General features: G+C 49.9%; 1 protein-coding gene across 3 annotated transcripts in view; it reads right to left on the bottom strand.

Moving 5' to 3' along the window:
* ARHGAP21 (Rho GTPase activating protein 21) overlaps positions 1-12,566 on the bottom strand; it is a 144,802-nt gene that overhangs the window by 37,318 nt on the left and 94,918 nt on the right. The window contains exons 7-8 of one of the 3 annotated variants that reach the window (XM_062211178.1): positions 6,277-6,306; positions 3,154-5,008 (exon numbers count right to left, since the gene is read on the bottom strand). In XM_062211178.1, the coding sequence (XP_062067162.1) occupies positions 3,154-5,008; positions 6,277-6,306 (1,885 nt within the window). The remainder of the gene's footprint in view (positions 1-3,153; positions 5,009-6,276; positions 6,307-12,566) is intronic. The other 2 variants (XM_062211177.1, XM_062211175.1) reach the window with 2 other exon arrangements.

Raw genomic sequence — 12,566 nt, 5'->3', positions numbered from 1 at the left:
AAATGCATATTATCTTTTGATTCCATTTCTCCATGAACAACAGTTCAAGGTGTTCCCTACATGACTGACCCCACAGTGAGCACCTGCTACATGCTAAGCTTCCCTGAGGCATATGTGAAATAAAGGGACCGTCGAGGCATCCTTATGCCAGGCAACTCTGAAAGGTCAAGACTTCATAAAACAAGAGATGCCATTCACTAGGGATTCTGAAGGAGACTCTAATGTGTACTCCAAGCAGAAGAAGATTAGAGCTACTTGGTGAGCACTTCTTCTCTCAATGCATTAATAAAATGGTATATCTGCGTTGATCTGTACACAGAGAACTATACAGATCTTTATGTTGCGATTCCACCAGCCTTCTCTCTTTAACAACATAACTGCTCTTGTTTTATCCCTGTACTTCACGGGAACTGCAGGAAACATTCGCCCTGTGTACGGCACGGTTTTTACTGCTCCATTGTACTAGATTACATTGTTCCTGCCATGTAGGAAGGAAATACAAGTAGGATCCCACAGGCTTGGCAAAGACAGCCATGAGTCGTAGGGCCTTTTATGTTTTAAAAATATTGCACAATAATCATTAGTGTTCAGTTACTTTCTTTAAAAATATCTACTCTACTTGATGCATAAGGTTCCATCTATAAGATTCTACTGTTTGCTGAGTGTGGCCTTTTTAAAGGTACCAAATGTGAATATGAGTAAGAGGCTTTGAACCTCCACAGCGCTTGTAACTCAGATGCATCATATTTATAAAGTTACGAGTTATGTGGACCTGATTGTAAAGTTGACTCACATAGTCTCTGACAGTCCAGTAGCCCAACAAAGGCTTCCCTGGAAAAGAAACACTCTGAAACATTACTCAGAGAGATGTGTATCATACTGTAAAATATGGGCAGCTGCTTCCATAACCTTTTGGGGTGCCAGGGCTAGACCCCAGGCAACTCCAGGGGGTGCTCTCTGCTTCGCTGCCCTCCGGGATGAGGCTGAAACAGGCAGTGCAGAGTCCCCGTCTCTACCACTTGTTAGCTGGGTGACCTCAGAAGAGGCACTGAACACCTCCACACCTTGACTTTCTGACAACATGACAATAATACTGAGGACACAGACCATAGCCCTGTTAGCTGAGAATGTCTTCAGGCTGTATAGTAACTATGACTAGAACACCATTTTGCTGTCCATTTAAGCATCATCTCAAAGTTGTCATCGAGCCATTATTTCCACAAAGATTTACAGAGTCCAGTATGCTAGCCATCAGGGACATACAAGTAAAATAGATTTAAAATCTCAGCCTAGTTCTACAGAGAAACTTGTGATTAAAAAAAAAAAAACCCACAATGGTGCGGGTGCTATGGCATAGTAGGCTAAACCTCCGTCTGCGGTGCCGACATCCCATACAGGCACCAGTTCGAGTCCCAGCTGCTCTACTTCTGATTCAACTCCCTGCTGATGGCCAGGGAAAGCAGTAGAAGATGGCCCAAGTGCATGGGAGACCTGGAAGAAGTTCCTGGCTCCTGGCTTCAGAGGGGCCCAACTCTGGCCATTGTGGCCATTTAGGGAGTGAGCCAACAGATGGTAGACCTTTCTCTCTGCCTCTCCCTCCCTCTCTTTGTAACTCTACTTCTCAAATAAATAAATAAAATTCTGGGGCCAGGGCTGTGGTGTAGCAAGTAAAGCCACCACCTGCAGTGCCGGCATTCCATATGGGCACCAGTTCATGTCCCGGCTGCTCCTCTTTTGATCCAGCTCTCTGCTATGGCCTGGGAAAGCAGTAGAAGACGGCCCAAGTCCTTGGGCCCCTGCACCCACGTAGGAGACTCGGAAGAAGCTCCTGGCTTCGGATCGGCACAGCTCCTGCTGTTGAGGCCAACCGGGGAGTGAACTAGCGATTGAAAGACCCCTCTCTCTCTGCCTCTCCTTCTCTGTGTAACTCTGACTTGCAAACAAATAAATAAATCTTTAAGAATAAATAAATAAAATATTTAAAAAAACATGAAATAATTCAAGTGGAAACAAGTGTTGGGAAGATACCTAACGGAGCTTCAGGGACGTGAATGGCGCCCTGGGCCATTCGGGCGGGGCAGTCAGGAGAGGCTGCCTGGATGAAGAGCCCCAGCTGTAGTGAGGGAGGGGCGCCTGAGCATCTGTGTAACCTGGCCAGGTGGGGAGGAGCAGTGCCGGAGGCGGCTGCCTGCACAGGGGACACCCCAGGAAGACTCCAGGCGGAGGCCTAGAGGGTGGGACCTGCGGTGAGACAGGGAGGACTGTGGACTGGATGCTGGGTGGGAAGGGAAGGAGACAGGGCGTTCCAATCAGAACCCAAGGGGAGGTGCAGCCCAAGATGCTGGGGGCCACAGGCTGTGACACAACCCAGGAACGAGGGCACTTTCCAAACCCAGGCCAAGGGGTCTCAGTAAAAGCAACTGCTTCAATGAAAGAAAGGCTGATGATTAATTTAATTAAAACCCCTATTGCACTGGGCTTTTCAAAACAAGGAATCAACAGTTACATCCAAATAGGATCGCTGATTCTCATGGCCCCAGATAGTGGGAATTTGTTGCATCAAAATTAAAATTAGGCGCTGGCATTGTGGTGCAGCGGGTTAACGCCCTGGCCTGAAGCGCCAGCATCCTATATGGACACTGGTTCAAGACCCGGCTCCTCCTCTTCCAATCCAGCTCTCTGCTATGGCCTGGGAAAGTAGAAGATGGCCCGCGTGCTTGGAACCCCCACACCCACGTGGGAGACCTGGAAGACGCTCCTGGCTTCAAATCAGCACAGCTGCGGCCACTGTGGCCAACTGGGGAGTGAACCAGTGGATGGAAAACCTCTCTCTCTCTCTCTCTCTCTCTCTCTCTCTCTCTCTCTCTGCCTCTCCTCTCTCTGTATAACTCTTTCAAATAAATAAATACATCTTTTAAAAATTTAAATTAAAAAAAGGACCAGATACATCAAGTTGCTGCTGTTTTGCTGAAGGAAAATCGATTCTAGAAGTCACTTCTGAGCGCGGTAAAAAGCTCATGGCCCTAGTGAAAGCGCCGCTTATGAACGTCCTTACAAATACGTGGACATCGCGGGGTAGGGGCTCAGCGCCCGTGGACCTGGAAAGCGGAGTGCTGGCGTGGCGGACGTGCTGGCCAGTAGCCCCGGACTCACCTATGAAGGGGATGGACGCCAGGGAGTCGCCGGGCGGGCTGGCGCCGGACGCCTTCCGCTCCTCCAGCCGCTTGATGTGCACCTCCCGGCGCGCGTCGTTGGGCAGCCAGCAGGTGCTGTCCGAGCCGGTCTCCTGGTCGTTGACCGCCAGGATGTAAGACTGGTGCCGGAGGGGCTGTGGCGTCTGGCGGCCGGACGGCGGCTTCTCCCTCAGGACCACGGCTCCCGTGCCACCTGCGGGGTGCGGCTGCGGAGCGCCAGCCTGTGCGGCGCGGGCGCCCAGGTCCCCTAGGCTGGCCGACAGCTCGCCCTGCGCGGCGGCCCCGTTCTCGCTCGGCGGGGCGGCCGGCTTCGCAGGAGCTCCGGAGGCGCAGGGGGGCTTCGCGGGGTCCGCCTGGTGGTCGGGGGCACTCTCGGGTCGGAACCAGGTCTGTGGGGGGCTGGGCACACTGTTCTGGTGCCAGGTCTGCGGGGGGCTGGGCACACTGTTCTGGTGCACGTGATTGACGGGTCTCTGATCCCGGGCGGAGTTCTGGCTGAGCGCCGGCTTCGCGGAGGGCGCTTTCAGGGAGTGGCTTCGGACTTGGACGAGGGGCGACCTGTCCTGTGCGGCACCCCGAGCCAGCGGCGCCCCACAAGCCGTCGGCGCGCTCCTGCTCGGCTGCAGCGCCTTCAGGTCCAAGGGCGGCTTTTTAAACTGCGCGCCCCGCCCGGTGGCGCGCCTGCTCTCCACGCTCGGGGCCACGGAGAGATGCGCGCCCCGGAAGGCCTTGGGCGCGTCCCGCACAAGCCCGCCCCACCGGGAGGCCGGCGCCCGCTCCCCGTTGGAGTCGGGGGTCTGGCTCTCGGCGCTGCCGCGGTCCGCGGGCTCCCCCTGCCTCTCCAGGTAATCCCAGGACCGAGTCCGGTGCTGGTTCAGGCTGACCGGCGGGGACGTGAGCGCGCCCTGCGACGCGCTCCGCGGGCAGTACCGGGTCAGCACCGGGTCCTCCAGCCTCTCCTGGGACACGCTGCGCTGCCGGATCTGCGCCGACGGCGGCACGCGGTCGTGCGAGGTGCTCCGCCGCCGCACCTGCGAGGCGGCGCGGCCGGGGGCCACCTGGCTGTAGTCCGCTGTGCTCCGGGAGGCCGCTCGTAGGCTGTCCAGTCTCTCCTGAATGGTCCGACAGCCTATGTGCAACCTCCGGTTATCGATGTACTCTTTGTACGTCTTGTAGTTTTTCCAGTCTATGCGCTGATGGGAATTGGGGGAGTAGTGATTGACAGCTATGGAAGGAGAGTCTACCGCGTGAGCCCTGTCACCTGGGATTCCTTCGGAGTGCCCAGTGTAGTTTCCGGACTTAAGCAGGACTCCGGAAGGGTCCAGGGACCTGGAGCCTGCAGCGTGGTGGCTTCTAGGGGCGGCGGGGACTGATGCTGGCGGAGACGTGGTCCTGGACACTGCTTTCAAAGAGGCCTGCTCGTGCGCCCCGTACCTCACTTCTTCAGTTCTATGGGAAGGGCCCGTGTGGCTACCTCTGCCCGGTAGCAAATCTACAGCCTTCTCAGAAGGCACAATGACAGTCCGCACGCTTTCATTGCAAACACACACTGCCGTGTTGGATTTTGCAACATCCGTGGGCGACGGAGGCACTTGTATTTCCATCCGGTAGGCCCTGCCAGGCTGCGCGGGTCCTGGGGTGCTGGCCTGCTGTTTGCTCAGTGAGGCGTCTGCAGGGGATGCTTCCGCTGGCTGAGCCGCGGCGGGAGGGGCAGAGGACAGCCAGGGGTAGCAGACAGGCGGAGGCTCCGGGATGTTGCGAGCGTTGCCGCTGTAGGCTTCGTTCCCCTTCAGGTAGGCATCTTGAGAATACGCCTGCATGGAAGCCAGAGGAAAAGCGTCACTGGAAATTCGTGGAGAGAACAAGCTTCCACTGTTGCAGTGCCCTGTGTCATGGTCCTATGGCTGGCTGACCTTGTTTCTAATTGGCGGTTTCTATAGCACACATGTGCACGCACACACACACATACACACACAACAAAGAGCACTCTGCAAATCTGAAAAAGAGCTAGTCTCTTCAACAGATAGAATCCCTTATTTTCTCAAAAGATGTGAAACACATCCACTATCTTCCCCACCAGCGAGGGACAGCCACAGAGCTTCTAAAATCCTCCCCATCCAGGCTTGCCCACTGTTCGGCAGTTGATAGGGTAGATGGCTGCCCAACAAGTCCCTGTAGAAAAGGATTCTTACCTTTGGCCAGAGAGAAGGCACAAATATTAAAGTCTTACTCAGACACACCATAAGCGCTATTAATATCATACATTACATACCGTTGTTTAAACTCCCTTGTCAATGAACTATTACAGATCCCCTGAAATAATCCACCGACACATTAAGCCTTTCGATAGCCATGCTAAATATTTTGCTATAAAATACAATGTGCACGTTTAAGAAATTAAGCACATACATTAAAGGCATTAAAATATCAAAAAGTTAATTCTTTATATTTTTTTTTCACTTTAAGCGAATGCAAAATTATCTTGTATAAATTTATTGATCTCTTACTTCTTCCAAGGAGACATTTCACTGTTAGTAACAGGCAGGCATGCAGCTCAACTTACGTTTTTATCAATTACTTGTAAAAATATCTGGCAGTATTTTTAGAAACTTCAGAAGAGCTGAAATTAACTATGGAGACTGTGGAACCGCACTCATCCATGCAGCACAGGGTGGCATCGTGCATGGGAGACCGCCGGGATGGTAAGGCCCTCCCCCATCAAAGCAGCCTCATTCGTTGTATCCTCTGTGTACATCAGACAGCCCGCAAAGCTCAGGTGCAGCCACGCACACAACACAACGGCCAAGGACTAGCAAGGAGGCAGGGGAGATGTTTACAAAACAAACACTGATGTGGATACACGTTATGCTACAGTAACAGTTAGGTGCAAGATGTACAAGGAAACCACAAATAAAAGAAGGAAGAAAAACCATACACGACACACAGTCTCTGCAAATTAGTAAAATTAACACCGTGGAGGGGTTTCTCTAAGCAAACTCAGAGTTAACAAGACTGGCTTATTACAAATCTCTAAAAAAACACGACTTAAAAAGCAAGGAAATGGCTACTGTGCATTTCTTACCAGTGCCGTGACATCCTTTGTAAATTGCAGCTAGCAGAAAATAGGAAAACACAGAAGCTGCTTACTGATACAAAGACGGAATCACGTTGTCATACCGATGCTGGAAATGGCAAACTAAAACCACGTCACTACTGACTGCTCCGCAAGGCGTCAAGAGCTGCGGCCTGCGGAGCACCTCCGTCCCTGGCTTTTCTCCCGCGCTTCCTGGATCTGTCTCCCACCGTAGACAGCAAACTACACCGGGGGCATTCCTAACACGGTGCACACCGCTGGCTGAGGGTGTGCTACAGAGCTTCCCTTCCACGGAGCAGCACTGGGGGCTCATCTCCCCCAAGCTGCTTCCGTCTTGGCTTCCAGATGACCAGATGAAGGCTCGATTGTGCATGGAAAACAGCACAGCCTCCCCCTTGCCTGGTCAACCAGAGCCCAGCCACGAGCTACCAGCTGACTGCAGCTGCCTCCTCTCCATGACTCTGGGAGGAAAAAGACTTTTTTATTAAATGGCTTTCACTCACAAAATACAGTCTTTCAACACTGTAGCTTTTGTACTCTGAGTTGTGAAAATAACTACATAAAAACATGACTCTGAGTGATCCTTACCTTATAATAAATATTATAGAGTACAACTAGAATGCAGCTAGAAATTACAGCTAAGTATACACAAGGAAACACACATTCCAGGGTAACTTCATAGCATGAACACTGTCATCACCAGCCTCTTTGAAGGCTCTCACGTCACGGGGAGAGGGGACCAGGTGGGACAGTGTCCCTGCAGAGTGCTTGTGGCGCTCGCTCCTTTACGTCTCCATGGAGGGAGACGCCAGGCGGCAGCTCGAGTTTCCCAGACCTCTACCCCATTCAGTGCCTGGTGAAGCTCCAAGGGGACGCGCTGACGTATTTGCCATGGAACCCATGTTCCCCCCTAGAGATTTAATCCAATTGGAATACCTGCTTGGGAAGTGCTGCTCTAGAAACAATAATTTAAAGATACCTCCTTCATTCAAACTTGGGTAAGAAAAGTATATTTTAGTAACAAAAGTGTGAGGGTACTTCAGAAAATTCATAGAAAAGTGGAATTAAAAATATGTGGAGCAAGAAAGTTGTGAAAGCCACGCATAGTGCCTTCCTGAGATACATTTTCCACTTATATACAGCCGGAACTATTAAATACTGGAAAAAATATTTCACAGTCCCTCAGACTCCTAACAATGATTCCAAACAGTAAGCAGTCTACAGCCACGATTAACGTAGGCAGAAGGCATCCTTAAACCCATACACGTGGAGCATGCCTGAACAGTGGACTCCCAGAATAGAAGTGCAGGATGGAGTGTAGTGCTGCTGTCCAAGGCGAGCAGGTACAGTGGAGACAATAAAGTGTGCAGTCACTGAGGAGCATGACGGAATAAGCTCACACATTCTAGCAATTCAGGCTTGCTTATCCACCTTTGTTTCCACCCATTTACTTACATGTTTAAAGGCCCCTGGTTCTCATACAATTTGAGAAGTAATACCTTTCCCATGGGGAGGCAGCCCGGCCTCTAAGGTCACAGTGGGTTAGTCCGCTCTCCACAGACAGGTGGACGGCACGCCTAGGAACAAGTCTGGCATGGCCATGGCCATCCCGAGAGGTACAGAGCAAGGCAGGAGTCCTCTCTCCCCGCGTTCCCCTAGAACACCAGCTTCCTGCTCAGGGTTTTCCGAGGAAGAAGCCTGAGACAACGCCGCGGAGCGGACAGAACGGAGAACTCCAACCTGCTCACGGCTGTGGCTCCCGTGGGTTTTCCTCTGTGTGTCTGGTCACAAGGGCCCAATCGCCCACGGCCAGAGATATCAAGGTTTTATCTGCACACTGGGGATCTAAGTTGTCAGTGGACATCATTTAGTTGCCACAAAGTATCGTTTAAACGAAGTGGTTTGTATTCTTATATCATGATGTCAAAATCATCCTGTATTAAAGTTTGTCTGCAGTGATATGACCTGGAACTTTTTAGACCAATGTCCTAAGGATTGTATATTCAGCTATCAATCATTTTGAGCCTTAGCTTTATTTTAAGTCCAAATGGGTGCACTTGTAGGCATTCACTTAAATTTTTACCATCTGAATACTCTTGGAATTCAACAGAATTTGCAAAAAAAAAAAAAAATTCAGCCAATTTTTTTCCATTTAGCCTTTTCATATACTACTCCACATTCTTTCCTGAGCTTTCTTTCCCTCAGACCTAAGTTTTATATCTTATAGTAGTTCAATAGTTTGGATTTTGAAACTCAGGCCATCCCTAATGAAGAGAAACCAGTAGCTGCCCTGTCAATCCTATCAGGTCCAAAAGCTCTTAAATAAAGAGAAAGGGGCGGGGAGGGGGAGGAGGAGGGGGAGGGGGAGGGGAGGGAGGGAGGGAGGGGGAGGGGGGGAGAGGGAGAGAGGAAATAATAAGGGAAGATAGGTAATGCCCAGGATCTCCATCGGGAACTACAGCCATTCAGAGCACATGAAGTGAAATTCAGTATTCACAGTCAGGATATAGGTACAGTGACCAATAGCAATCTTTCAGTAGTGCTACATCAAACATCACTGTTACCACTCCTATAATATTGTCTATTAAACAGTAACAAAGTAAATAAAACAGCAACACAAAAAAGCCCGCAGGGTGAATCAGCTGGGAGGATGAGAATCCCTCTCTGCCAGTTCATGTTGGCAGGTTACCTGTTAACATAATGCCATCGTGTGGGACAGGAGCAAGGACAACTCGGTCAGACACCATCCACGCCGCAGCCAGGAGGGCGGGGAGATGTGGCAAGGCAGCTAGTTCTTTTCTGCCTTCCTACACGGAAGCGTTTTCAACAAACATGGACTCTTCTCATATTTATTTAAGAATAATTTTTAAAGAAGGACCGAGTGACCGTGGCTAACCTGGGCAGTCCAAAAGGTATCTATAGAACCCCAACTCTTGCTTCTTCTAGGCAGGAGGTTACCTTGATTCACAATTGATACGTCATTTTTACACAGAATATTGGACTGAGTGCAGAACCTACAAAATGACTGTACTAGAAGCACTCTCATGAAATCTAAAGATAAGCCTTGGTAAGAGCATTTTTCAATTTGTGTCACCCATCCACGGAGTGGCTCCGAGTGCAGAGGGGCCGGTCAGAACAGCAGCTCTGACAGGGACCTGTGCGGCAGGACCACAGTTAGCCGGTCACATCCTCAGTGGTGGGAAGGGGCCAGGCCTCATCACAGACCTGCCGGAGCCAGATCCCAGCCCGGCTGCGGTCTATCCTGCTGTACCGGACGAGCTATTTAACTGAGCCACACAGAGTAGGTGGGCGGTGCCCCGGGCAAGCCTAAGACATACCCGACAGCCCCCAGAGACATCAGAAGGGATCCACTTGAAATCTAATTTTGAGCCCAGAGACAAACACTCCACAAAGGATCATGGTGGCACAAACATCAGGAAGTGCAGGTCCATTCTCTCGTCACTATTTCAGTCAAGGAAGGGTTTTCTTCTTTCTTCGGTCAGAGCCATGGCCTGGGAGCCCTCCCAATTCTGCGGGAATCTAATTGTCGTTGTGATGGTGCGGGGAGGCGAAGGCCTCAGGGTGACTAGGTCCCTTTATGAAGCAGGGGACACCCAGCCAGAAGGCGCCCTCTAGCAGACCGCCTGCCCCCACACCTGTGGGACACAATCCTATGGTCTTCTAGCTACCCACAGCAGCCCAGGCAGCTGCCTGCCTCACTGTGTAGGGGACTTGATGGGTGGTAAAAATTTCATGTGTGCGCAGAAAACATTTCATAGAGAAACAAAACCATTTTTTTAAACAAAAAATGCTTTTGATTTTGTAATGGTACCTGAATAATATAAACCTGTCTAGAATACTAAAAACACTGTCAAAATGACTAAAATGAGTATAATACTATTCACACTGTTTATACAGAATAGATGTGTTGGTTTAAAACATGAGGCTGCCAAGTACACGAGTATTATTATCAGAACTCCTAAGAACATAATTAATTATCCTAATTTCACTTCTTGCTTCTCCCACATCATATCTGTGCCACTCATAAATCAGAAATCTATCATTAAATATCAGTCCTTACCCCAGTCAAGCTTTAAACAAAATTAAATTTTCTGTGCTATGTATCAAAGGTGAACCGAGCATTTCTGGGGTAATTTGGTCCACAAAAACCCCGTGGACCACCCGACCCTGTGGCCACTCAGGTGCAGCAGACCGCAGGAGACTTCCCCATGAACAAGTGATTTTCAAGTGACTGTAAAAACGTTCATGCTATTTGTTTTTTACAATGACTGCCCTATCTTACAATGACAAAAGACGTATCTGAGTGACAGTTTTCACATGGGGTCCTTACAGGCCTTCCAGGTCATGGCCAATCACGCCAACCAACCACACCACAGAGGCAGGGCTCTTCACAGAACATGCGAGTTCTGGGATCTGGGCCAGGGACAGAGAAGCAGGCCAAGATACGGCCTTTTAAAAATTTCACATTGTTTGTGTTCTATAAGAGCTTTAAGAATGACCCTGGCTGATAGTCCACAGAAAAGCCATTTATGTCGAGAAGAAGTTGCCGTACCCTAATGCCTTTCATAGAATAGTGCGTATTACACAGTAATTGTACACATATACACTCTTTGACTGCCTAATTTATTGTAATACAATAAATTCAAATTCAAATAAATTCAAACAAATGTGAACCCAGGCTAGGTTTAAAACTACAGTCTTGGGGCCAGCGCTGTGGCTTAGTGGGTAAAGTGCCATCTGCAGTACCTGCATCCCATATGGGCGCTGGTTCAAGACCCAGCTGCTCCACTTCCAATCCAGCTCTCTGCTATGGCCTGGGAAAGCAGTAGAAGATGGCCCAAGTCCCTGGGCCCCTGCACCCGTGTGGGAGACCTGGAAGAAGCCCCTGGCTCCTGGCTTTGGATCAGTGCAGCTCCAGCCATTGCGGCCAGTTGGGGAGTGAACCAGCGGATGGAAGATCTCTCTACGTAATCCTGACTTTCAAATAAATAAATAAATCTTAAATAATAAAAAAAACTAGAGTCTTTTCTCGTTCAAACACACACACAAAACATGAATTTTATGTGGCCACACAGCAGAGCCGTTCACTAACAAGCCCTGAGATGTGTATGCTCATGGCCTCCACTGAACTAAGGTCTCCATGTTTGCAACAGTCTGTATTTTACTTTTATTTTAAACTTACTCGTCTTAAATAAAATCTAGCAGGACAGATGAATTAACTTCATTTTCTATCAATCGTATCGTCAGAAAAATATTCCTTTCATTAAGTGGTTTGCTGCTCTTCATTAACCACACAACAGGTTATAGAAAATTCTGCATTGAATTCCTTCCCCCCAAATTCAGTACAAGGCCAGCCATTCTGTGACATGAGACTGTTCGAAATGGGATCCAACCAATGCCTCCATCTTGGCGAGGAGAGTCTGCTGAGGGTCAGCAAACAGCCTGGCTCGAGAAGTGGATTCTGTCTTCATGTCTTCAGACTCCAGGAGGAATCAGAGTAAAGCCTGTGCGACCTTTAGGGGATCATCGTCTTAAACTCTGTAAGAAGAGCACTGGATAGGCGGGTGTGTGGCACGGCAGTGAAGACACTGCTTGGAACATTTGCCAGGTCCCTTATCAGTGCCTGAGTTTGAGTCTTGGCTCTGTGCCCAATTCTGGCTCCCTGCTGATGTACACTCCGGGAGGCAGCAGGTGATGGTGCAAGGGCTTGGGCCCCTGCCACCCACGTGGGAGACCCAGATGGAGCTCCAGGCTCCTGGCTTTGGGCTGGCCCAGCCCTGGCTGCTATGGGCATTTGAGGAAATGAGCCAGTGGATGGGAGAATCTTTCCCTTTCTCTGCCTTTCAAATAAATAAACAAATAAACAAAATTCTTGGGAAAATACAAGACTGCCCCCCCCCAAAAAAAAAGCATTAAAGCAGAATCCCCTATGTATTTCTGTTTAGTGACTCTCACAGTCCTTGGTTTCAACGGTTTCGTCTGCTTCTCTATGTGTGGAATTAAGAGCACAGGTCTCTACAGTTGCCACTATATGCCGAGGTAAATTGCTGCAGAGAGCTGTCACCTTCCTTGTTGAGCCTCCAGACACCAACAGAACCATATGCTTAAGACGGGGACTCTGGGGGCTGGCACCATGGCGCAGTAGGTTAATCCTCCACCTGTGGCGCTGGCATCCCATATGGGCGCCAGTTCTAGTCTCGGCTGCTCCTCTTCCAATCCAGCTCTCTGCTGTGGCCTGGGAAAGCAGTAGAATTTGG

This window comes from Lepus europaeus, chromosome 14 (genome assembly GCF_033115175.1).
Source record: "Lepus europaeus isolate LE1 chromosome 14, mLepTim1.pri, whole genome shotgun sequence".
Lineage (NCBI taxonomy): Eukaryota > Metazoa > Chordata > Mammalia > Lagomorpha > Leporidae > Lepus > Lepus europaeus.
This window is presented reverse-complemented; position numbering and strand designations above follow the sequence as displayed.